Below are 23946 nucleotides of genomic sequence, written 5' to 3'. Positions count from 1 at the left end.
GATGAGCCAGGGCAACCCCTTATGGCGGCGGTGGACTGGCGGCGGACTGGCGGTATAGGCGTTTCCGAGCGTTTGCTAATTCCAGCCGTAAAGGGCATTCATTTTACAAATTGTTTCTAAATAATTGCACAACTTATAGGGAATAAATTGTTTACGCTGAAAGCCGCTGCCGTTGGCAAGAAATTTCGAACTCTGTAATTGGCAAAGGTTGTCTGCGCCTGAATGCATGCTTGCTAGCGTAACGCAATAACACAGAAAATTCATAGATGAAAAATATTAGAAAGTCTTACAAGGTTTTGAGAAATATAACGAATGTGTCAGGGAAGACTGCTTCAGTTCACAGAGTCAAAGCACGGGTCGTATCACGGGTAGCATCTGATGATCTAGACAAGTATTGCATACGTGTCCTTGAAAAGTATGTGTATAATTTCACCCGTGTTGATATGCATCGGTGAACAAATCCACTGATTACCAGTGAATGTTGCAGGACTTACCGGACTTACCGATGTGTAGGCGTTGCCATCTAATCATTTATAAGAAGAACCCCTCCTCTTCCTCTTTTTCTACTGCTTAACCCGGCATCTCACCGCTTTGCTCTGATTTCGCAGCGTTTCGACGCTGTTCCACGAAATGCCGCATAACTGATGATTTGCCCTGCAGCCGCATCTGCGGGTCTCAAATTTAGCTATACTAAAATAACTGATCAACATTACTGAGTAACGATGGATGGCATTATGGCCGCGTTGCTAGCCGAGATGATGGATGTGTCGGGCGGCATCCCTGCGGGCCCCTCGTCGACACGGTCAGGCAACCGTTCACCGAGAGTAAGTCCAGCAGCTGAAAGAGCTGCTGTACGGGAGCGCCTGATCGCCCACATCAACGACAAGCGCAAGGCTTTGCACAGCTTCTACAATGAGCCGGACATGGAGAGGTATCATGTAACCTCCTCCTGCAATGTTAAGTCGAAAGCGGATTTTCCTGAGCCGCAACCTTTGGAGCGTTGCACCCCCATCCTGATTTCGGAGCTGCAGCTGGGGATGACCCATCGCGGTCGGGTGCTGCGGGGCCGCCTTCTTGTGAAGCCTGTGCTGATGACGGCGCTGAGTACTGTTCTCGAGGATGAAAACGGCGATACGGTGATGGTGGGTTGGTGATGCACAAGTGCAATCAAGCGAGTTACCGAGGTCGGGTTGGTTTTATGAGGTGTGCCCGTGCTGCGGAGCTGTTCAGCTGCCTGCATATCCGCGCTTCAGAAGCTGCTTTCTCCCATGTCAGCCTTCCTCAGTTTGCCGCCCCGATTACGGGACATGTTAGGGTTTTTATTACCCGCCGTCCCCAGGTGTCTGTGTACAATCTTCTCCCGTCCAACCTAGCCGGTGTTCCAGGCCTACGTGCGGGGGAAAGGGCGCTACCGGAGGGGCGCCATGTGGCCATTATTGAGCCCTTCTACAAGCGGATGGCGGATGGGACGCAGGGCGTCCGAGTGGATAACCCGCGGGAGGTACTGCGGGGGGGGGTGCCGGGGTGCTAGAGTGCCCGGGGGGCATGTGTTTCGGGCTGGAGTGCTGTGTGCCGCAGGGTTAAGGTGGGGATTGCGGGGCTATCAGGACGGGGGGCCGGGGTACACGAGGGAAGAACTGCAGCACGGTGTTGAGGACGCTACGCAGGGGTTGGCTAAGCTGATCGTCAGTGCTGCTCAACAGTACTCCCACCAAAAAGGAATGTGAAAAACAGAGACGGTGGGTTGGTCAGTTGGGATTCTGATCAGTCTGATATTCAGACGTGAGCCATCTCCTTACGCGTCCCTTCCAATATTCTTGTCCCTCGGTTGTATTGGATAGTTTTTGGATAGCTTCGCGGGCAGACTTCCGTCGTGGTCTCTCAAGGTTTTCGGAAGACCGAGAACTACTATTTTGCTACGCTAGATTTGTTACCAAAACTTATTAACAGACCAACTTTAGCGTCTCTTATTCGAAAAACCAAAATTAGTTTATTTTTTCGCTAGCAATTTCAATTAATCTATTTGTTGACACTAGCGTAAAAAATATTAAATAAAGATAAGAGTGGATAGTTTTTGGATAGTTTTCCCGCCGTGTTAAAAGCCGAACCCGGTCATGGCCTGCTGGCAGCTGGTGTTGCTGGACTCCTTGGAGCCAGACGACGCGGCTGCACTGCAGGCCGCCGGCCGACGGCACTTCCAGGCTGCGGAGTACGACGCCGCTTCAAAATGCTACAGCTGCGCGTTGCTGCGCATGCCAGACGTTGGCAGAGCCGGCACCGAGCTTCTGGTGACCTGCCTGAAGAACCTATCTGCCGCGCTGCTGCGGCTCGACGACGCGCCGGCGGCGCTGCAATGCGCCGCAGCCGCCGCTGCTGTACGTTCCGATGACAGCAAGGCGCACTTCCGCATCGCGCTGGCGGCTGCACGTATGGGCCCCGCCCTGGCGCTGGCGGCACGTGCGGAGCTGTACCGCGCCAAGGAGCTCATGATATCGGCCGGCAGCGCCCCGAGTAGGGAGGAGTGGCGGCGCATGGTTTCGGAGATGGGGCCCGTACCGATGGTCGGTACGGCACCCTCCGCCACGCAAGCTGGTCAGGGACAGGAGGACCTGTTGCGTGCGCTGGCGTGTACAACACCGGAGGCGCTGCTACTGCTGCTGGGGGAGGTACCGCCGCCGCCAACGGAGGCCTCCGCCGCCGCCGCCGCCGATGGTGGTGGTGGTGGTGGTGGAGCTGCTGCGGCCATCGCCGCCAGCGCCGCCATGAAGGAGTCCGGCAATGTGGCGTTCAAGGCGGGGAACTACGATAGTGCGCGACGGCAATACTTGACGGCGCTGAAGACCCTGACGGAGGTGCTGCCTGGTGCCGTACTGCTGGCTAACCTGGCGGCATGCTACCTGCGGATGTCTGACCCCAAGCGGGCGGCAGCAGCGGCGACGGCGGCGCTGCTGTTGGGACCCCGCCAGGCCAAAGCGCACCATCGGCGGGCCGAGGCGCTGCTACACCTGGGCTGGCTGGTGGAGGCCGAGGCGGCGTGCGACGCCGGCCTGGCGGCGCTGCCATCAGACGCGGACGGCAATCGCGAGGCTATTGCAGCGCTGCGCAAGCGCATCTGTACGGCCAGGGCAGTTGAGGTTCCGCCAGCGGCGGCGCATCATCGCCGCGGTGGCGGCAGTTGCGACACAGCGGCGGTGACGGAGCGGGAGCTTGATGCGATGCGGGGTCAAGATTCATGTGTGGAGATGAAGGCTATGTTTAACCGGATGTTGGGGATGGCCGAGTGCGACCCACGGGTCGCGGCGAATATGCAGGCGTTACGGCAGAAGGACCCGCTGATGTGGCGCAGCTTTCAGCCGGATCACCGAGTGCCTCCATTCCACCAGGAGTTCAATAACGCGGCTCGGTGCGTGCGGTGATAAACGAGCCCAAACGACACCTTGGGTGTGTTTCAAAGGAACGACCTTTTTTTCGGCCCCGAGGAGCAATCAGGAAAGATTTCCTTGTGTTTTGTCTTTATGTATGTTTATTTCCATAAGTCTGAGCCGCGATACGAGAATGTGTGACTATACTAATGGGTATCGATCACGGGATCTCCCGGGGGCAATGGTTGCGCCTTACCAATAGTGCCAAACCCTATATATACTATGTATGTGTGAATTTATGCTTCCTCTTCCAAGGTTGAGGCCCGCTTTTCCTCCATTTCCCTTTCGTAGTCCTTTCCTCTGTCCTTCTGTCCCTCGGGTTCCCCTCACCCTTCCTGTCTTGGATTTCTTCTTCCGCAACGTGTATGTGTGTATGTATGTATGTGTGTCCCCTCTAGTTACCCGTGTGCACTCGGCCCTGCCCCCGGGATGTGCAGGTGGCCGCCCGGGTGCGATGTCGCGGAGTGCCAGCGGCGGCTGTGGGACTCCTACGAGCTGTGCGTCGGTATGTCTCAGCACCTGATGGCCATGGCCGTGTGGGCAGATACGAACATCACGAGCACGCGGTAAGGGGGGAGGAGGGTGTGTAAGTGGTGGAGAGGCAGGGAGAAAACGGTTTTGGTGGTTTAGTGGGGTTAATTTAATGCTCTTAGGGGTCTACGAACTATGGAAGCTCAGAACGTGCCGCATTTGGCGGCAGTTTATGTGCGATGCATCTGCTACCAGTACTGCGACATCTACGCTGATTGCTGCCAGGACTGTTAGTGCTGCTAGTACTTTTAGTACTGCTAGTATTGCTGGTGCTGCTGGTGTTGCTAGTCCTCCTGGTGCTGCTACTGCTGCTGCCCCAATTGTTGCAGCGATGCTGCTCTACCTAACCTGCTGTTATTAAATGTAGTGAGACTTCTCCCGTATCTCCTGTACGGCTCCAGGGTGGGAATCCTGGAGCCAAATATGGCGCAGGCCCGCATGGGGTGGTTCGCAAGTGCTCCCGACGGCGCCGTCAGCTTCCGCTGCGACGCCTTCCTGGGGATGGGAGGCGCCGGCGGCTACAACCCCACCATATTCCACAGCTTTTCCAATACGCCCCCACCCGCGGTATCCATGCCGCCCGCGTCACCCGGTTCTCCCATACCGAACCACGTGGCAGTTGGGTTCGTTGACCTCGGCACGCTGACCGCGGCGGTCAATCGTCCCGAATGGGACGAGCAAGTCGAGGCGGCTATGCGGGAGCTGCTCCAGGATGCTGGTGCCGTCGGTGCTGCCAGCACTGCCAGCACTGCCAGCACCAGCGACACCGCCGGCTGTGGCGTCGCCGCAACGTCACCGCCGGCGCCGCAACGCCACTCGGTTGCTTCGTCGGGAGCCGCGAGCCGGGGGAGCCACGAGTCCGTCACGCCGCCGCTGCTTCTTCGGTGGATCGGCCTGGAGGCCTCCCCTCACTCCGTAGCCAAGACGCTGGTGGTGGAGAGGATGATGCGGAGGGGCGGCCCTGCAGCGACTGATTGGGTGCTTCAGGTTAGGAGCGTGCGGTGCAGGGGGTTTGGGAAAGCAGTAGGAAAGATCTGAGCCTCAAAGGGTAGTAGGGCTGAGCCTCAAAGGGTAGGGCCGTGTACTAGCCGGGATACTGGGCGCATTATTGCGTCAGTCAATCTGGGGGCTTGGGTGGAATTAAGCGGGGTGGCGGGTGGTGAATCCAATCCGGACCTTCCCGCATGAGTTTGGTCCCCGTCCTGCCACTGATGACCCCCGCGGTGTGCCCCTATGGCGGTGTGCCCCCTTCCCTGTATGTCCGCCTGTATGTCCGTCTGTATGTATGTTTTCCAGGTGTGGTACTCCTCCGTGTGGTCCATGGGGGCTCTAAAAGCGTTTCGGGAGGCCCTTACAGAGATTCTGACGGAGGAATGTGTCCGTACAGAGCTGCCACCCGAAGTACTGTCGTACCTGCATCACTGGCAGCTGCGCGACGTGAGCCTGGCGGAAAGTCGCCGACGGTGGCTTGAGGACTGGCGACAGACGTTCTGTGCGGTGGGGCAGTTCCGGGAAAAGGTGAGGGGGTCTGCGTCTGTGCGTGTATGAGACTAGCACACAATTACCTGCCCTGCCAGGTCCCTTAATGGCATCCTTCTTAACAACCGCCCGCACCCTGTATCCTCTACCCCTTACCCGGCCCTTCTGCCCGCCCATTCAGGCGGATCGACTCGCCCTCGTGGAATACATGCTGACGGGGCAGCTGCCGGGGCTGGTCTCTGGAGGGAACGAGGATGAGGCCGGGGGCGAGCTGGTGGGCAGTGTGGTCATGTTCGCCAAACCCAGAGAGTTCGGTGCGGAGCGGGCGCTGAACGAGAGTTTTCTGGAGGTGAGTGGGGGAGTGGGGAAGTGGGGGAGTGGGGAAGTGGGGGAGTGGGGAAGTGGGGGAGTGGGGAAGTGGGGAAGTGGGGGAGTGGGGAAGTGGGGGAGTGAGGAGGGAGGGGTTGAATGTAGGGGGGCGATGTCGTGGCTTGGCTTGGCATGGCATGGCGTGCCGTCACGCGGAAGAATCGTCTTGATGAAAACTTCCAATGCTCCGCTCCCCTTCGGCCCCTTCCGGCCCCCTCCGGCTACTCGCGTCCGACCCGCAGACGCCTCCTCACAATGACTTGACTGACTGACTGACTGACTGACGACTGTGTTGTTGCAACCTGAACCCAACCCCAATCACTACCCTACCCACTCTCTACGGACCCTCCATCGGAGGACCGCAGTCGCTGGCTCCCGGAGAGCTGCTGGCGGCCCGCATGCAGCCCCAGTCCCAGTCCTGGTCTCCGGTCTCTTCCTCAGCACTGCAGGGAGGGGGGCCGTCACTCACCGCCGCTGCAGCAGCACCTGCCGGACCAGGAGACCGCGCCGGGGGGAACAACGAGAAGGACGACAACAAGAAGGACAAAAAGAAGAAGAAGAACAGGCAGCAGGGGCTCCAGGGAAAGGGCAGCGGCGCTGCAGGCTCCAGCTCGAGCGGTAACGCTGTTGGTGGTGTCGGTGGTAATGATGGCGACATCGTGTCTGCTGGGGTGGCTTTGCTTCGGCGGAGGGTTCGCCGGCTGGCGTGTCTGCTGGCTACGGGTCGTGTGAAAGTCCAGGTAGTTCGACAGGAGGATGGACGCGCACGCGTGTGTGTGTGTGTGTGTGTCTTGGGCGCTTGAGTGGGTGATTGGGTGTCGCATATCAGTGTCCCTGGGATTGGCGGCCCTTTCATAAGCCGCAGCTACAGACGGGGCCTGGCATTGCGAACAGGAAATGCCTGTTGTGGGAGATCCAGTGGCAGCCGTAACTGTACGACGGTACGACTTTACGGCTGTAGTTCAACATGTCCGGAGCTAGCTAGAGGATTTCTATGTTTCCCTTAACCTTCCCCCTTTGGGCCGCAACTTCCTCGCACATACATAGGGACGGAAAGAGAGGAAGAGAGCCGGCGGAAACCCTCTCTGTGCGCGCGCGCAGGTGCTGCTCGAGCTGGTGGATCCCGGTGACGCGACCGCCGCCTTCATCTCCGGCCTCCATCCCGACTCCATCTCCTGGTCCAATGTACCCGACTTCTACGCCCCATCCGAATTCCACGCTATGGCCAGGGCCTGCTCAAAACCGCGCAGTAGCGGCGCAGCTGCCCCCACCATCAGGCCCACGCTACACTACGTGACCTCCATGAACTGGACCATGGACGTCAAGGGCGCCTGCCACCTGGATATGCTGTGGCCGTATGTCCGAGACATGGGCCACGGTGATGAAGGCGATGGGGCTGACGAGCTCATCAAGCGCATGGCTGGGGGCGGCGGTGGCAGCAGCCGCGGCCGTGGCCCTTACCGGGGACCCTTCGGCAGTAGCGGCGGCTCGGAGGGGAAGGAGCTGGCTCGAGTGAGTCGGGACGTAGCTGGCGGGGGAGGTGGAGGAGGAGGAATTCGGCGGAAGGCTGCGGATGTGTGTCTGTGTGTGCCTGTGTGTGTGTGTGTGGAAGGGAAACAGCCCAAATCACTTCAGATGTTCTGGAGCCGCGTACTGTCGCATACTGCTGTACGGGTATACCCTCATCTGGCGGATGACGGCACCTTGACGTACTTGCGGCATATGCTATGTTCGTTGTGCACGTGTGAATAAGAGGAAGCTTGGCATGGACAGGCAGGGCAAGCAGGTCCATCGCGAACGTCAGCGCCGCGGGCTCAACACGGCAAAATTGTGGACCCCGTACCCTACATTCTGCCTCCTAACCGTAACAGTACGACACCGTACTTGGTTTGGGTCAATTATTTTTTATGGCTTATCCATCCCCTGCGATTCCATGAAATGCACTTCGCTACACCACCCATATCGGTTGATTGCACAGTTCTAACTAACTAACGGCAACCTCACGTAACGTCCTTCAGCTCATCCTAAAACTGGTGGACGATGGCGCAACTGCCGTACGTCGTCAGCTGGCCCTGGAGGCCGGCGGTGAGCGTCTGCTGTTCGATCCGCCCGTGGACAACCCGCGGAATGTGGCCGACTTCGGTCTCGTCCTCAAGTACTACAAGGTACGGCACAACGTGGGAGAAGGAGAAAGGGGATTGGGAGAGCACCACGCACCGCCTAACCCTCCCAGTGACCGTTATCTCTTGATGTCATTGTAGTACATTTTCGTACGGTATGCCTGTTTCCCTCTCCCCCACAAAAAAGTTCCACACGCACACGAGCCACTGCCACCACTCGATTCCCCCCTGCAACAGAACTGGGTGGACGCGTTCCTGCGAGCCGGAGATGTACGACAGGCGCCACGTGACCCGGTGTACGGCGGTCGTGACGGCAGTCCGGGGGTCCCGTCTGCCTGGGTCGCCTCTGCGCCCGTGTACGGCCCCCTCACTCGGACCAACACGACCGTGAACGTGGTGTACTCATACTAGCTGGAGCAGCGTGCCAGGCCGTGATGTGGTGTGTGTGCGTGTGTGCGTGTGTTGTATGACGACTAGCTGGTTGTTGGAGGGTGTACACCGATGTGCAGCGCATGGTTAAGCAAGCGTGTCAGTGCAGGATAATTCCAAGTTATGCTGTTTGAGGCGTCAGGGTGGCGCCTCAACGCACACGTTCTTAATGAGTTAGGGAAGGGGCTTGTTGGGGTGAGGGTAGTGGGGAGAAGATGACCATATGCGGATAGGTGTGGCCAGAATGTTTGTTGACACAGAGCATGGCAGCATAGCGTAATTGCAACGCCTGGTTACGGAACCGTAGGAATAAGGTGTTACAATATGTTCATTGCTGTTGATGGCTGGTTACGGGAATGTAGGGGCAATTCAATGGTGGCATGCAAGTAAAGTTGCAGGGAATGTACAGTTAGTAAGTTGCTGGTCGATTGCAGCACAGAGCACGTTTGTGTTCATTGGAGTCGTCGGACATATACGTGTTCAGTCGAAGTTTTCTTTGATTAAGCAGCCCCTCGCAGAAATGTGAGCGGTCGTACTCTGCCGAATAAACGGGACGTACATCGTCCAAAAAAGCCTGGAGCGAATTTCACCGCGCGGATGCGCGCTTTCGATTCGCAAAATGCGCCTGTACAAGTGTATATAATTTTCCTTGGCGAAAAAGGACGAGGTGCGCCAGCGCGTTGCGCAGGTGGGCATGTTGGCCATAGCCGCACGCGGCATGCAGGCTGGACTATTGCGTGGCTGCTTTGCAGTAACTGAAAGCACCGAAAGCCTACGTCGTAGCTTGCAAGACTGGGCTCGTGAAACTGCCGCGGGAAGAGGAAGCGTCTGGCGAAGAGGCAGTTGTGTGCAAGCAAACGGTCGCGTTTTTGGTAGTGCAACGTATACAGCACCTTGTTCAGAGTAAAGTCAAATCACAAAATTGCGCAAAGTATAACATACATAAACTTAATTAAACATAAGAACAGATAAGACGTCTAGAGCCTTGTCGGTGACATGGACGCCGCTGTTGGCTTGGAACAGCTATTTGCTGTGCATAGGGACGTGCCCGCGTTAGCCGTGTTGCAACAGCTCAGGATGGATTTCAGCCAGCAACAGCCTCAAGAGCTGCTGCACAACCACCGGGAATGTCTTCAGTTGGGCACGTGTAGTTTTGGTCGGCGGGGTCGAGCATGTACACATTGCGCACAGAAACCAAGGTGCAGTGTCTCTGTAACATCGCCAACATATCCGGTACGCGGTGGCAGGCTTGCCGAGCACGAATGAAGGGGGGGTCGCATCTCACCATTCAACTAAGCATGCATGTGCTCGGTTGAATGCTCGGTAGCGTGCGAGTTTACCCCTATCAGGATGTTTGTTTGCATATCCCTCCAAGCGAGAGGGCTTGGACCTATGCTGATGTTCGTTCCAAGAAGTGAACTGAGGACTGATGCTACGGTGAAAGGTATGCACGTAAATTCGCCCATGCGCCAAACGCCCTGTAACTCGCTTATGCTAATCTCACATTCCAATATGCCACTGCACTTTCCTCTCCAGTCTGGCCACATTCTCTTCCTCGCAAACGTACTTGGGCACCTTACAATCCGACACCATACGGGCTTTGGAAACGCGGGCAGCTGCTTCACAAGGACCCCCCTATTTTGTCCATCAAAGCCGTTGCAGGAGAGCATTATTTGTTTTTGGTACATCTTGGGGGTCGTTGATGACTCGTACATCTATGCGCTTGGCGATTTCGGTAACTTCCGATAATCTGTTATTCACTCTTTTGTAACATCAGTAACTCCGTACCTTGTCAACTTTGTACACAGCTTCAGCTTTCGCAGCGCGCGCGGATTTGTAGAGCACGCCTGCTGAAACGCTAGTCCTGAGCTTGCAAAAAGTTAAAACGTCATTAATACGCACCACTTTCAGGTCAACTATGTCACATACATTAATTTGTCACTCATCGTCTGCACACCCAGCCGCGTTGAAGTGTCCTTTAACTACGCAGCGATGCCATCCAGTATTAATCCACAAGCGTCTTAAAGGTCATCTCCGAACTCTGCAATCCAACTGTTCGAAAGCTGCGGACGGGGCGCCAGCAAGGGGTGAAGAAAACTCGGCGGCAATCGCGGCGACCGAACCAGCTTCAACCACCACTGCAACGGTAACCACAACTGCAGCAACTGATCCTATTGGCAGCAGTGTTATCCAATCTGGAAGCAGCCCTGCAGATTACCACCCCGCGATCTCCTCGTCCCCTCTCGCAACTGCGCAATCTCAACCGCAATCAGCACTACCACCAACCGCCCAGACACCGCCCTCCTTGGACGACCGTCTTGCGGCGCTATGCAACCGAATCACCTCCTTCTTCCCGTTCTGGGTCGTCCTAGCGGCAGCTGCGGCGCTGTGGCGCCCCGAACTCTTCACTTGGTAGGATCTGGACACGTTGAGGGCAATAAAACGCCTAATGCGGTAGTGGTTAGGAAAGCAGACCATTTGTTGTTTATACCAAAACTGAAACCTTTTCCATCATCTTTTCCTTAGGGGTGCACCCCCGCATTCCCCGCTATCTCCCCCACTCCCCCAGGTTGCCCACCGGCTTCATCACCTGGGGTTTGGCGCTGACCATGCTGGGTATGGGCCTCACCATGCGGCTGTCCGACTTCGGTGACGTGTTTCGCCGCATGCCACAGCTGCTACTGCTGGGTATGGCCCTTCAGTACACGGTCATGCCGGCGCTGGGCTGGCTGTTCTCTAGGTGCGGTGTCGAGATGAGGGGAGAGTGGAGGGCGGTGATGGAGGGAGGGCGGGTGTTGAAAGGAAAGGGGGAGGGGAGAACCGAGGCCCTCACTCCTTCGGACGCCTTTCCCAGCGCCGTGTGTGTTTCATCACAACCGCTTGCGCATCCTCCCACTCCCCGATCCTGTGTATGCTTGACCACTGAACGGGAATGATAATGGTGTTGGTCTAATCGTCTAATCGATTGCCTGGCTTTTCGCCTACTGTATAGCATGCATTATGGATTTTGTACTGCAGGCACGCGGGGCTGCCAGCATCGCTGGCGGTGGGTATTGCGGTGCTGTCGGCATGTCCGGGAGGTACGGCATCCAACATCGTGGCTTTCCTGGCGCGAGGAGAGATGGCGGTGAGTGAGAGCGCGCGGTGAAATTACATCGTGCTGGCTGTCCTGCAGGGCTTGAGGGGGAAGTGGAGTGCGTCTGTATGTACACAATGATGTCCATGTGTAGGGGTTTTTCCTGCGGCTGATTTCACTTTTTTAACGCATTTATCAACTTTTCCCCCCTTGTTCACCCCCTTTCCCTTCCCCGCCATCGCCGTAGCTGTCCATCCTCATGACGGCCGCCTCCACCCTGGCCGCTGTGGTGGCTACACCCACCATCACGGCGGCGCTGGCCGGGACCCTGGTGCCCGTGGATGCCAGGGGGCTGTTCCTGTCAACCGTGCAGGTAGGGGGGGAGGTAGGCTGCGGAATGGGGGGAGGTAGTGCGCGATGGAGGGCGGAGGGGCACTCGGTTCCTTTATTACTCCCTCCCGCAGCGCCCCCCTTCGCCTCGTTCAGCTCCCAACATTAATTACCGCTCCTGCTACCCCTGCTACCCCTGCTACCCCTGCTACCCCTGCTACCCCTGCTACCCCTGCTACCCCTGCTGCTTCTGCTTCTTCTGCTGCTTCTGCTCCCGGGCACTTAAGTGCACGTGGGCCCTGTTAGTGCTTCTGGACGCCCCTGTCCCCTTCCACCCACTCTTCCCGCCATCCCTTCCCGTTCTCCCCCCCACCCCCGCACCCCGGCCTTTCTCAGGTGGTCCTGCTCCCCGTGCTGTCCGGCTGCCTGGCCAACCAGTACTTCCCCTCCGCCGTGTCCCGCATCTCCCGCTACACCCCGGCTGTAGCCACCCTGCTGGTGGCGGTCATAGTGGGCACCACTCTGGCTGGCAGTGCGAGGGCAGTGGTGGCCAGTGGACCCGCGCTGGTTGGGGCGGTGGCGGGGCTGCATGCATCGGGATTCCTTCTAGGGTAAGAGGGAGGAGGTGGGGGCGGCCGGCGGGTGGGGACAGACAGCAGACGGCTGAGCTCAGCTCAACTCGGTGTTTGGCTCTGGTGTTGGATCAGTAGAATCCCCAGCTGCTGCCTTCACTCGTCGTGTCGTTTTTTTGTGTGTAAATATGCGCGCGCTGTGCTGTGTTGCATGCAGGTACGTCATTTCCAAGGCGCTCGGCCTGTCGGACAAGATCTGCCGTACAATGTCTATCGAGGTGCGGGTTGGGGGGGAGGGGATGGGGGGAAGTATGGACATACATGCTGCTCCGGAACAGCCAGGCGGAGAGCTCCTTCACCACCCACCCTGGAGCGGTGGTGCTGGTGCTGGTGCTGGTGGTGGTGGTGGTGGTGATCTAGTTGGTGATCTGACGGTGATGTGGAGGCCCCTGGCCGCTCCACAGGGGGCAGTGAACACAGCTGCTGGGGCGTACACTCCCCCTACACTCCTATAGGTGATAGGATGAGGTTCTCACCAGGCAGAAACGTCGTCCGATGTGAAGAGATGTGAACACATGGCTACATTTGTTGGGACTTTTAATTTGTATTCCAATGACTAACATGATGGCCTTACCAACTATCGAAGTACAGCTTCTTGGCGTCGTTTGGCGAAGTGATGAGACCTAAAGATTAACGGGCGTATGCATAAGCTCACTCGCCCAACCCAGCGCCCTCTTCACTGTCCGCCTCGGGACCCTCCCTCGCCCGCTCGCTCCCCAGGTGGGTATGCAGAACAGCACGCTGGGTGCCGTACTGGCGGCGCTGCACTTCGCCGACCCCCTCACTGCAGCTCCGTGCGCCGTCAGCGCCTGCACGCACAGCGTCATGGGGTCCGCGCTGGCGGCGTACTGGCAGCGGACAGCGCCTAGGGAGGAGCAGGAGGGGCGGGGGGAGGTGGGAGCAGTGTAGACAAGGGGCGGCGTACTGGCAGCGGAGGTGCAGCTGAAGGCGGAGGGCGGGGTTGAAAGCCGAAAAGAGTGGAAAGCGGTAGTATTTAGGATGAGCGGAAATATGGACGCGGAGATGGACGCAGAGAGCAGCTGCGGAAGGGCCGGGAGAGGAGCAGAGGGGAAAGGAGCTGTGCTGGTAGCGCGGGAGGTGATTAGAAGGGAGAGAGGTAGGTAGGAGGTCTCGAAGATTTGCATGTCTTCATCGTTGGCGTTGTCCGAGTGATTCGTACAGCGAAGCAGTAGATACGTCAAAATGGCTTGCAGCTGCTGCTCCTGCTGCTGCCGCAGCGGTGGCGGTGGCGGCGGCCGCAACCAAGCCTGGGCCTGGTGGCCTATTGATGAGTGATGTAGTGGCAGTGGCGATTCCGCGTCAGGGGGAGAAGCATGGGCTCCTCTAGTAAAGGAGGCGGGGGGAGGAGGGGGAGGCGGCCAGCTGGCGCGGTGCGGTATACACACACACACACACACACACACACACACATGATGCCAAGGGGGCCCGTAGCGGGCAAGACGGCTCTTGACGGCAGCATGACGGGGCAGGTCATGTTGCCCGCTGGTAGTTTGTGACGTGATGATGTTCGACCGACCGACCGACAGACAGACAGATAGGCGGACAGACAGACGGACGGACTTGAATTCGGCGGGGAGCTCCAAGCTCTTGGGGGGGTTGTCCAGCTGCCCGAGCCCCCCACCCACATAGCGATTTTGATACAAGTAATTTTGCTTAACTTTGTTGCGGAGTGACTGTTCTATTCTCACACAGGTACCAGCAGTGTCCCAATAGGCAATGGCAAAGGCGGAGGTGAAGTGAGATGTGAGGACACGAGTTTCATTAATATGATTATGATGAACCGGTTCGTGTATCAAGAACACGGGGAGTTAGCATCATGTGCATGATGGCGGTAGTATCAGGGGTACCAGGATGGGTGTGTGTATGTATGTGTGTGTGTGTGAGAGAGAGAGAGAGCTGGAGAGAGAGAGGTCGGGATGTGTAAGGTGTGTTCGTGTCGCACGGCGATTTCAGGCCGTTTAGGCCGTTTGGTGCTGTTGCTGGAGGAGCACTGTGGTCGGGATAAGGACGGTGTTTTCCTACAAATGTTCCTTAATGGATTCGCTATGCGCCCTGAGCTCCTGAAAATGGGCGAGGCCAGAGGCAGACGTGCAGGATGTCAGGTTCTGGGATGGATACGGGGGAAGGAAAAAAGGCTGAAAGAGGGCTTAGCATCAAATGTGAACGCAGCTTGCGACTGGGCTGTTGCGGCGAATTCCTTTGTAATGGACGGACGCTTACTAAAGCATGACACTTGGCACTATCTCTGCTTTGTTATAAAGTTAAAGTTGTTCAACAGTCATATGGCTGTACGACGATTGAAGGAGCTAACTGCAGCTGGGCCGGGAAGCAGACAGGAACAGGTTGCCGAATATCTTATTCCCTGAAACCACTTTACCTTTAAGAGCTATCTAAACGAGTTCTGGCTTTTCAAATTCTAGCCCTCGGCACACGACAACTGTTGCTCCAGGACCGGCCACAAGTATACTCAATATTTTTTTGCTCAGTTTTCAACAAAAAAGATGTTTGGAGGAAGATTCAATCAGGCGAAATGGTACGCGACCTCGGGCGTGGACCACGGAACCATGGGCACGGGGGCTGATAAAAATCGTCTGATGTTGCAGTGAGACAGCAAGTAGGCTTTGTGTTGGAAGGATCAAGCTCATCCGGAATAAGAAGACTGTGCAGGTGGGTGGTTACCCTAGGTAGGTCGCAATTCCTACCCAGCTCTGGTCCTTGCGCTGCTTTGAACTTTTTCTGCACCAGCTTTCCTGATAATTGTAGTCATGTCAAGAATACCCTATAGGCATGTAGGTATGTTGGAAAATTCTACTTACTCCCGATAGGTTCTCCCAACTCGCCCGCGCAGTTGAAACAGTCACAGAAGGACATCGCGGAGCTTCTTAAGAACGGAAAACAAGAATACGCGAGGATTAGGGTGGAAGGAGTCATCCGGGAGAAGCTTTTGATGCAGGCGGGTTTGCCACGGGCGGAGCACGGGCGCGTGACGAAGGCACTAATAGCGCGGGCGATGCGCTGCGCCACCACCTCTCCGCTGCCTCCCCCGAACTTCTGCCCTCTGGAAGTCTCCGGTTAAACTCTTGGAGTAAGGGATCTTAAGTAATCGACACAATACTGTGTAATAGAATAGGCTGATGCAGTCGCACATCTTGCCCACGTGTTGCAGCACGCCCGGATTGTAACGACCCCTAATTGTACGGCAGGTCCAGGAAACCACCCGATGAGTTTGTCCAGGATCCGTTCAACCCCAAACGCCGCTGTGCAGGCGTACGAGATTCTTGAGCTGTACTTGGAGCTACTGACGGTTCGAACGCAGCTGCTCGCCAAGACCAAAGTGAGGCTGGCCCTTAACCCCGTTGCCCGCGCAACGGCCGGTTTGGGTAAAATCTCTGCTCCCTCTTCCTCCTCTCCTGCTTTTGCACATGACCCACACCTGGCTTATGGGTGTACAGATGATTGCCTGGATTTCTGTTTCTTCATATCCTGTCCCTGACGCCCCTTCTGAAAGATCTTTTGCCGACCCAAATCAATTGGGCCCAATTAAATCAATCCCTCCACCTCTGCCTTCTCCTGTGGTGGGGAACGTGCGGCTGCTTGTGGGCGCTGTTGCTACTGCTCCTACTGCTATTAATGCTGCTGCTATTGCTGCTGCTGCCACTCAGGAGCTGCCGCGCGACATGATGGAGGCTGTGAGCAGCATCATCTACGCAGCTCAGGTACGGTCATGTATGCTGCAATGCAGTACGAAATGCAGTACGGTACTGCATTATGCGGTACGGCATGATGGGATTCTTATGGGGACGATGTCGACCCATTTTGGTGGCAGGAAGCCCAACCAGCCATTACCCTCCCACGCCACAACCCTAATCTTCTTGCACATGAACCCCTCCCCACCCACCACTGTCCATCACCACCCACCGCTCTCCATCCCCACCCCAGCCCACCCCAGCCCACCCACCCACGCCCCACTCCCCCCCTGGAGAGCAGCGCATCAGCGACCTGCCTGAGCTCGCCACGTTGCGGGACCTCTTCGTTGGCAAGTACGGCAAGGAGTACGCGGCGGAGGCGGCATCGGACGCCGCCGCTTCTAAATGGCAGGTGCGTAGCGCCCGCCACTGGCACTTTCCACCGATACTTGCCCTGCTACGGTTGCTGCATTTGTTCCCCCCCTTGATGGTGTACTGCAATATCCTTCCAGTAGTGCTGTTATTGTTCGTGGCCGCATAAGTGCAATTTGGAAAAGGGGCGACAGGGGGGGTTCCCTTCCGGGTTCCTTCCGGCTCTTGAGTACTTAGGGTTTGTCGGCAGGCATGCTGCCGTACGGGTGGCGGGTTTCACCTCCACGGTGACTGAGCCGCATCCGAATCGCTCGGATAGACGGAGGTGCAGGGGCGGCAGAGGGGATTGGGGAGGGAGGGGGAAATATGGAAATATGGAAGGAAAGGAATAGAGCTAGGGTGAGACTGACAGACTGACAGACAAACACACAGCAGACAGTCGAAGACCTTTCACGCTTTATTGGTATACGGCGCTGCCGGCCTGCGTGGGTCCCTTACTGTCCTCCCTCCCTCCGTCCCTCCCTCCTTGGCATCAGCTTCTCTCTCGTTCGTGGCTCGCTTAACCTCCCTCCCGCCTGCCTTGCCGCATACACGCGCTCGTCGCCACCTTCATCTCCATCCTTGTCGTCGTGCTGTTGGTCATGGCCATCCACCCATCCCCTCTTGCCTGTACGGCAGGTGAACGCCAACCTCATTCGGTGCCTTCTGGTGGAGCCCCCTCAGCCCGAAGAGAAGCTGGTGAGGGGACGGGGGGAAGGGAGGAGGGCGAGGGAGGAGGGGAAGGGAGGGGGGGAGGGGACGGGGGGAAGGGAGGAGGGGGAGGGAACAATACCAGGTAGGACTTCAGAAACAAATACATTACTGGTACCTGTAGCTGTTGCTGTAGCTGTGGCATATTGTCAAGGTGCCGTTTTTCTCCAGTCGCTCCATGCACACAAACATGCCGTACGGGCGTCGTACACGGATCGCAGGAGATGCTATCCGAGATCGCTCAGGAGCACGGCGTCGAGTGGGATCTCTCGGCCGCGGCGCGGGAAATGGGTGTGGGCCTGGGGGTCGCGGCAGGGGGGGCCGGTGGTGGCCTGGGGTTACCGCACGGCGGTAGTACCATCGGCGAGCCTGCACCGGCAAAGGCAAAGGCAGCGGCGGCGGCGATGGCGGCAGTCGGAGCACCTGGGCCGCCGTACCCTGTCATCTTTCCAGAACAGTCGCCGCCTGCCACGGGGGGGGTGTCTGGATTGAACCTCGGCGTGCAGGTGGGTGCGTATGCCGTAGGTCGTACATCGTACACAGCGGTGCGCAGGAACGGTGAAGAAGTGTTTTTCAGTTGCGCTCTTGGTTGGTCGCCGTTCCTTTTGGACTTTGGGTTTGTTGGGTGGTATTGGTTTTGTCCTTGGTAAAATCGTTAAAACAGCGAATTGGACGGTATAGCTTGGATTGGTTGGTTGGTAAAAAGAGACTGGGCAAAGTGCACACCGTCAAAGTCGCCTCCTAACCCCGTTTGTGTGTCCACCTCTCTGTCCCCTGGGCCCCTCCTCCCCTTTCCTCCGTCCCCGCACACGCGCGCACGCACACACACACACACACACCTTGCGCAGTACACTAGCGCGCAGCAGGCCGCCGCCGCGGCGGCACAGGCAGCGGCGCAAGCCAGCGCGGCGGCGCAATTCGCAGCGCAGATGGCGGCTGCGGCACAGGAGCGGCAAAGACGCCTACAGGGCGCTGCCTATGCCGCCGCCCTCGCCGGTAACTCCAACGGTAACGGTAACTGCCCATCGGTTGCTGAGCAGGTGGGTAACCAGCGACCTACCTCGCACCCGCTTGCACCAGCTCACCTCCGGGGTTCTCCATTTTCCCCCTCCCTTGAATTTAATATACGTCCCACATAACCTCCGATTGCGACACGCATCATCAAAGGCAGCAACCATCCCTAAGTCACACGTCTTTTTATAACGTCTTTTTATAACGTCTTTTTAGGAGACCCTGCCAACCTCGTCCCAACTATATCTGCTTACCGATCCGCGGCGTTGAGACATCCTTTCACTCACGTCACCCACGTCACGTCTCTGCGACTTCGGACGGCAGGCCTGGCAGGCCCCCCACCCAGCTACGATCCCCGAGGTACCGCCAAGCGATGGAGCCGTGTACGGGTTGCCGGCACCGCGGGCCCCGGTGCTGGCGCAGTCCACGCCATCGCCGCCACAGGTGCCGTCGCCGCCGCATGCTGACGCGCTGATGCCAGAGGAGGACGAGGCGGCGATTGCGGCGCCGGCGGCTCCACCACCCGCTAGCAGCGGCGGCGGTGCGTCGTCCACCGTTAGCTCGGCGGGTGGTTATCTTGTCCGGAGCAATTCGGAAATCCAGCGAGTAAGTCAGTGAGCCCTCCGCATGCGCGTTTGTTTGCTTGTATATCTGTTCGTCTGTTCGTCGTTCGTTTGTCTGCCCGCAAGTTTTCTTGTCTCTTTGTTCGCGGCGGCCATATGACGGACTGACTGTTGTGGCCGAGTAATGGCTTTAAATGGCCTAATATAGTGGTCAACGCGTGTTTTTAGTTTTAAGGGAGGGGTTCGATTTTCCAGCCTGCGTCAGGCTGGTAACCAACTCCTTAACCGTGAGGCGCTGGAGGGCCATCCAACCCCACGTCTGTTTGGCAGGAGAGGGTGACTTTCTGCGGAATTCTGGCCCGAGGAAGGAATGAATTTGTGCGGCCGAAAACGCAAAACGCAAACCCATTCCTTTTTCTCAGGGCTGAAAACCCGATAGGGTTTAATCTTCTTCAAGGAATATACTGGTGATAGAGCAAGGAAATAGACAAGAAAAGGGTATCGTGGGATTACGTGTGTGACGTCACGTTCCGTTACGTGCATACAGCACTAACCGTAGATAGTGCCCTGGGAAAGCCCGCACAGTCCTCTACTGTCTAGAAGGGCTTGGTGGTCCAATTGGCGTCACGGCGCCCGCTGGCTGCACCCACTGGACTATTCCTGTTTCCTGCCCGCGGCGACAGGCCTATGACGCGGCGAATGGCCCGCCATCCAAGGGTGGGACTGTTGCGACGGCACCGCCGTCGCCGCCGCCGTCTGTTGTTGCACCGGTATTAATGCCGCCGCCGCCGCCGTCAGAGAAGCAGCTGTCGCCCTCCGCACCGCCGCCACAGCCGCCGCCCAAGGTGCGACGGAGAGGTGTTGCTGCGGTTCTCCTCCGCACACTACCTCGTGGAGCAATCTCTGCTCAATGTTGTGGAGCATGTCCATGTGTTCTCCGTACCCCTCCTTAGGAGCGTGTCCATGTTTGTCCATATTTCTCGTAACGCACGCTTTGCGGTGCGGTCCGAGGCCGCCTACAGAAACGAGATCCGACGGCGTCTTGCATTGCGATGATACACGCATGCCACATATTTTAGTGTGTGCTGCTTCTCTGCGCTCGGATGCGCATGGATTGCATCCAAGCACGGGGAAGATGCATTCTACACAGAATTGCATTCTTTCTTGTGAGTTTTACCCATTTGTTTAACCTTGTATTTATTATTTGTTTGTTTTCGGGTTGCAGGAGGAAGACGAATACGAAGAGCTGACTCGTCGACTTGAGGCGCTCAAGAAGAGATGAAGTACTTTGGAGCGGAGGGGGGTGGGGAGGTTAGGGACTGTTTTGGAAGGCATAGGAGAGCGTGTCGCTGTATGAGATTGTTGTTGTTATCGGAGGGTTTGGGGTCAGAAAGGCCCACACAGACCGGCATGGGGCTTGGGGGCAAGATCGGGATCCGAAGGGATGGACCGAGTTGCCCAGGGTTTAAGGAGTTTCATGTGTTGCTGTGGCTGCGGTTAGGTGCACGCCCCCAGGCTGCTGGGGGAGTTTGGTTGTATGTCGGTGCGCTTTGCCGGGGCTCTGTGCAATCCTCTCGGGATGCAGGCAGCCGGACGTCACAACCTGAACAACGTAATGGGTTTTAAGGACTGCGCCGCGAGAAGGAAGGATGTGCGCTGATGTGTGTGGGATGGCGCACGAGGCACTCCACCGAAGGAAAAGCAGTCCGCCTGTGAAGTGGCGGCAACCGTAACGCGATACGAGTGGTGCGGAACGCAGCGGAACGTATTGAGACTCGAAGGTTTGGAAAAAGTTTTGTGGATGGCGGTCGCAGAGCAATGCGGAGATGCTTTTGTCTTGCACGCAGGATTTACGCTGGCAGCAGCATAGCGGTCGCTGTGTATGGCACAGTATCGTTGAGTAGAGGATTTGCGAGTAGAGATGCGAGCCGTCGGAATTTTGGATGGTCGATAATCGTTTATCCACTTTGCATGTAGGCGAATGCTTTTTAGGAAGAATGGGATGGGGATCCCAGTTATTTCAGCATGTGCTGTGAAGACCATTATCCACTCGCATGGCCGGTAGTGTAGTGGCCGCGGAAGGAAAGGCTCATATCACCGTAAGGAAAAATGACGAGGACACGATGTGGGGTTTGCCTAGTGTGATTGGCTGTGTACGGTTCATGGTTGAGTTTATTGGTTCGGGGCTCACTTGGAAGTTGGTAACGGGAGCGCATTGAGTTTGTATAATTACGTTGTCCAGGTTGCCGTATATAAGTATCTTCAAATCTATTATAAGTATTATAAACTACAATGTTTCCTTTTGAAAGACAGCGGAAATAGATTTACAGAATTTTTATACAGTACCACATCGTGTATGGCATGCGTGGTACAGTCATGTGCTCCTACCTACTTTCCCTATCATCCGATCTCTTCCCAATAACTTCCTATTAATATTCCTGTATCCGAGAGCTCGATACACAGTAGTCGATACCGCGTAATATGACGTCGTTAGCTCATTGATCGCTAATGAAGTCAGTAACTTTTGTTTCGGGACAAGATGACCGACCCCCCGGCCACAAAGCAACGCTGCCTGCACTCATCCTGCACACGTCCCTCGTCTGCACCAATCAGGAAATAATGTGGGAAATGTGAAAAGAGCGCACTCCCCATCATTAGTAAATTTATAGACGATTTGGATCCTGCAATAATGTTCAGGACGCACCATATCCACAGTAAGCAAAACACTCGAGAAAAATGCGAGATGGAAAAATGACAGTAGCAAAAACATGGCAACAATAACGCGATTGAAAATTGAAACAGAAGGGTTGAAGGCACACATCCTATTTTTCGAATTTGGGTTCCAGCGTATAATGTGTTGAAGGGCCCGCCTGGATACAGCCGCTCACGATGCCTGCGAGTAGCGGCCACAGACACACAAGACCAAGGAGGGAAACGCATCAGCCGCAACAAGAACTGAACGGCTAATTAGGTGTCACATACATTACGGCATGAAAGGTCCCAACTACTGCTAGACCAAAACCATGACACAAACGAAGATGTGCAAGTGTTTTCCGGTGACAAGAGTATTCATGACTGGTCTGGAAGTTGTACACACGTAGACAAACCGCTATATGTGGACAAAACGCTGAGTGAAGAGACCTGGATGGGAAATCAGCTCGCCTCCATCAAAACAGAACAGCGGACATAGCGGGCATGGCGAACCCGTGACGGCAAACGAGACATTACCTGCAGCAGCTACGGATCTCCGGCAATCGAACGGACATTGCACAAGGTCAGCTGCCACAGGAGCTCATGTCTAAGCCATCCGTCGTGAAAATGAACATGACCGGGCCCCTCCCCACCGTCCGCGCATACCAGTCAACAGCACACAATAATTTCTGTTTCTGCAAACGCCTGACGACAACGCGCTGAGTTAGCATAGGCCGGAAACACAGGCAAGGCCTTGTACAAGTCAGGACATCACACAACCTCCCCGCTCAGCATAATCATTCCATCCTTTCCGCAAACAGCACCAGACAATAACGCGACGAATGTTGGAAAAGCAGTACCACTTAAACTTGCTTGTAGAATATGCGTCGTCCTGTCCTTCTGTCTTTGTGAGCGTCACGATGTGGAACGAGCTAGCTTCTATTCATGGTAACACATGCATGCTGCAACAGGAAACAAGATGTACGAATGGTGAAAAGGGCCGCTGCCATTCTCCGCAGGAAAGCCTTTTCCGTCGGCAAATCACAAAAGCACAGGAACATGTATGGAAAACGTATGCACCGTCACTCCTTTGCGACGTCATGCATAGACAAACAAACTTACGTACATACGCACCTTGACGGGTCATCATCATCATGATCAAGCACACGGCATACAACCTGATATGCATCTCGCCAACAGCATCATCACCACCACCACCACCATCATTCAACAGCGAGAAAGACGCAGCAGAAAATCAACACCAGCAAAATACAGCAACCATGTGTTATTTTCTTTTCCTTGGTAGCTGCCCCCTCTCTATGCCCGCGCGGGAAGAAACAAACCAGTGCGGTCATCATTTTTGTCGTTTATGGGCTTATATGCAATATCCATTGCCCACGACCCGCCTTCTACGGGCTCCGATAACATCCGAGGCACTTCGCATTCAACTGTGCCACACTGCGCAGAAAATACTTGCATGTTGCACAGGCCCTCCTCTCCCTCCCTCCTCTCTCTCTTCCTCGCTCCATATATCAACTATCTTTGCAATTCAGTTGCACCGCAACCCTCCGTCGCGGACCGCAACCGATTTCGCCGCCGTCTCGCGCTCAGGGCCACAGCTCCAGCCGTCCGGCATCAGCAGTATAGATCAGCGGACAAGACACGAATGCGCGCGCATGGCCCCCAACGCAAGCACCGGGTGCATTCAATACACATAAATGTTTTTTAGCGGCCTGCGTCCTCACACCTGCTACAGATTTGCCAACCCGGCGCAAAGCCCAGCTTTAGCAAAGGCGCAACCGGAAAATATATTCTGTTTCCTTAGTATTCATACCTGACAGCCAGTATTGTTAATGCCGGCAGGGGAACAGCACCCAATCGCCGTGCCCATAAGGAGTGCACCTGTATGGAAATTTGCCAACAAGTTAATGCAGCGAAAAACCCACACAGCATGCGTTCATCAACCACGCGCAACATAAAACAGGGGTTCTAGACATCATCATGACAGCGAAATGAACGGCGTCGGCGGATGTATGTCAGCGAAGGCACGGTGACAGCGTGCCCAGTCTATATGGAGGGAAACAGCAAAGAAAAGCAAACATTGGATGACATTGGGACGCGACGGCAATCCCAAAAGGCACTTGCTAAAATGCTAAAAAAAGCTATTTACCCGAAGTACCTGCCTCAACACGGACACCAGTACCGCCAGCGGTTGTGACAGCGAGGAGGAGGGTGAGAATGGCGGGAGGGAAAGTGGTGCATGTGTCCTCCTGCTGACCCCTTTTTATCAAATCCGCCCATCAGCTTGCTACCGTCGGGCACTATACACGTATCAATTACGCCGCTGCTACTTCCTTCCGCGACAACGCCGTATATCCCAGCTGTGCTCTAAAACCCACCAACTTTCTCTCCATAAATCAGTCAGGCTGCCGTCATACAACTTCCAGCGTCCGACAGGTAAAAC

At 56.3% G+C, this 23946-nt stretch overlaps 2 protein-coding genes across 2 annotated transcripts; both read left to right on the top strand.

Moving 5' to 3' along the window:
* Window positions 1–722: 722 nt before the first annotated feature.
* Window positions 723–8332, top strand: VOLCADRAFT_85918 (uncharacterized protein; the record flags this gene model as incomplete). The annotated part of the gene is made up of 11 exons (XM_002946006.1): window positions 723–1142; window positions 1340–1501; window positions 2178–3403; window positions 3860–3988; window positions 4355–4940; window positions 5250–5471; window positions 5614–5781; window positions 6167–6541; window positions 6903–7313; window positions 7820–7966; window positions 8159–8332. 11 exons carry the CDS (start codon window positions 723–725, stop codon window positions 8330–8332), a joined length of 4020 nt encoding a protein of 1339 aa, XP_002946052.1.
* A 917-nt stretch (window positions 8333–9249) lies between these two features.
* VOLCADRAFT_102664 (uncharacterized protein) lies at window positions 9250–20451 on the top strand (the record flags this gene model as incomplete). Its single annotated transcript, XM_002946005.1, has 17 exons — window positions 9250–9583; window positions 10624–10762; window positions 10920–11090; window positions 11369–11477; window positions 11674–11799; window positions 12153–12367; window positions 12546–12606; window positions 13109–13282; window positions 15675–15743; window positions 16072–16125; window positions 16397–16507; window positions 17146–17205; window positions 17439–17723; window positions 18066–18257; window positions 18553–18834; window positions 19475–19636; window positions 20377–20451. The coding sequence occupies exons 1-17, from the start codon at window positions 9523–9525 to the stop codon at window positions 20449–20451; spliced, it is 2346 nt and encodes a 781-aa protein (XP_002946051.1). The 5' UTR covers window positions 9250–9522.
* Between the last annotated feature and the right edge of the window lie 3495 nt (window positions 20452–23946).

The sequence above is a fragment of the Volvox carteri genome, assembly GCF_000143455.1.
Source record: "Volvox carteri f. nagariensis unplaced genomic scaffold VOLCAscaffold_1, whole genome shotgun sequence".
NCBI lineage: Eukaryota > Viridiplantae > Chlorophyta > Chlorophyceae > Chlamydomonadales > Volvocaceae > Volvox > Volvox carteri.
This window is presented reverse-complemented; position numbering and strand designations above follow the sequence as displayed.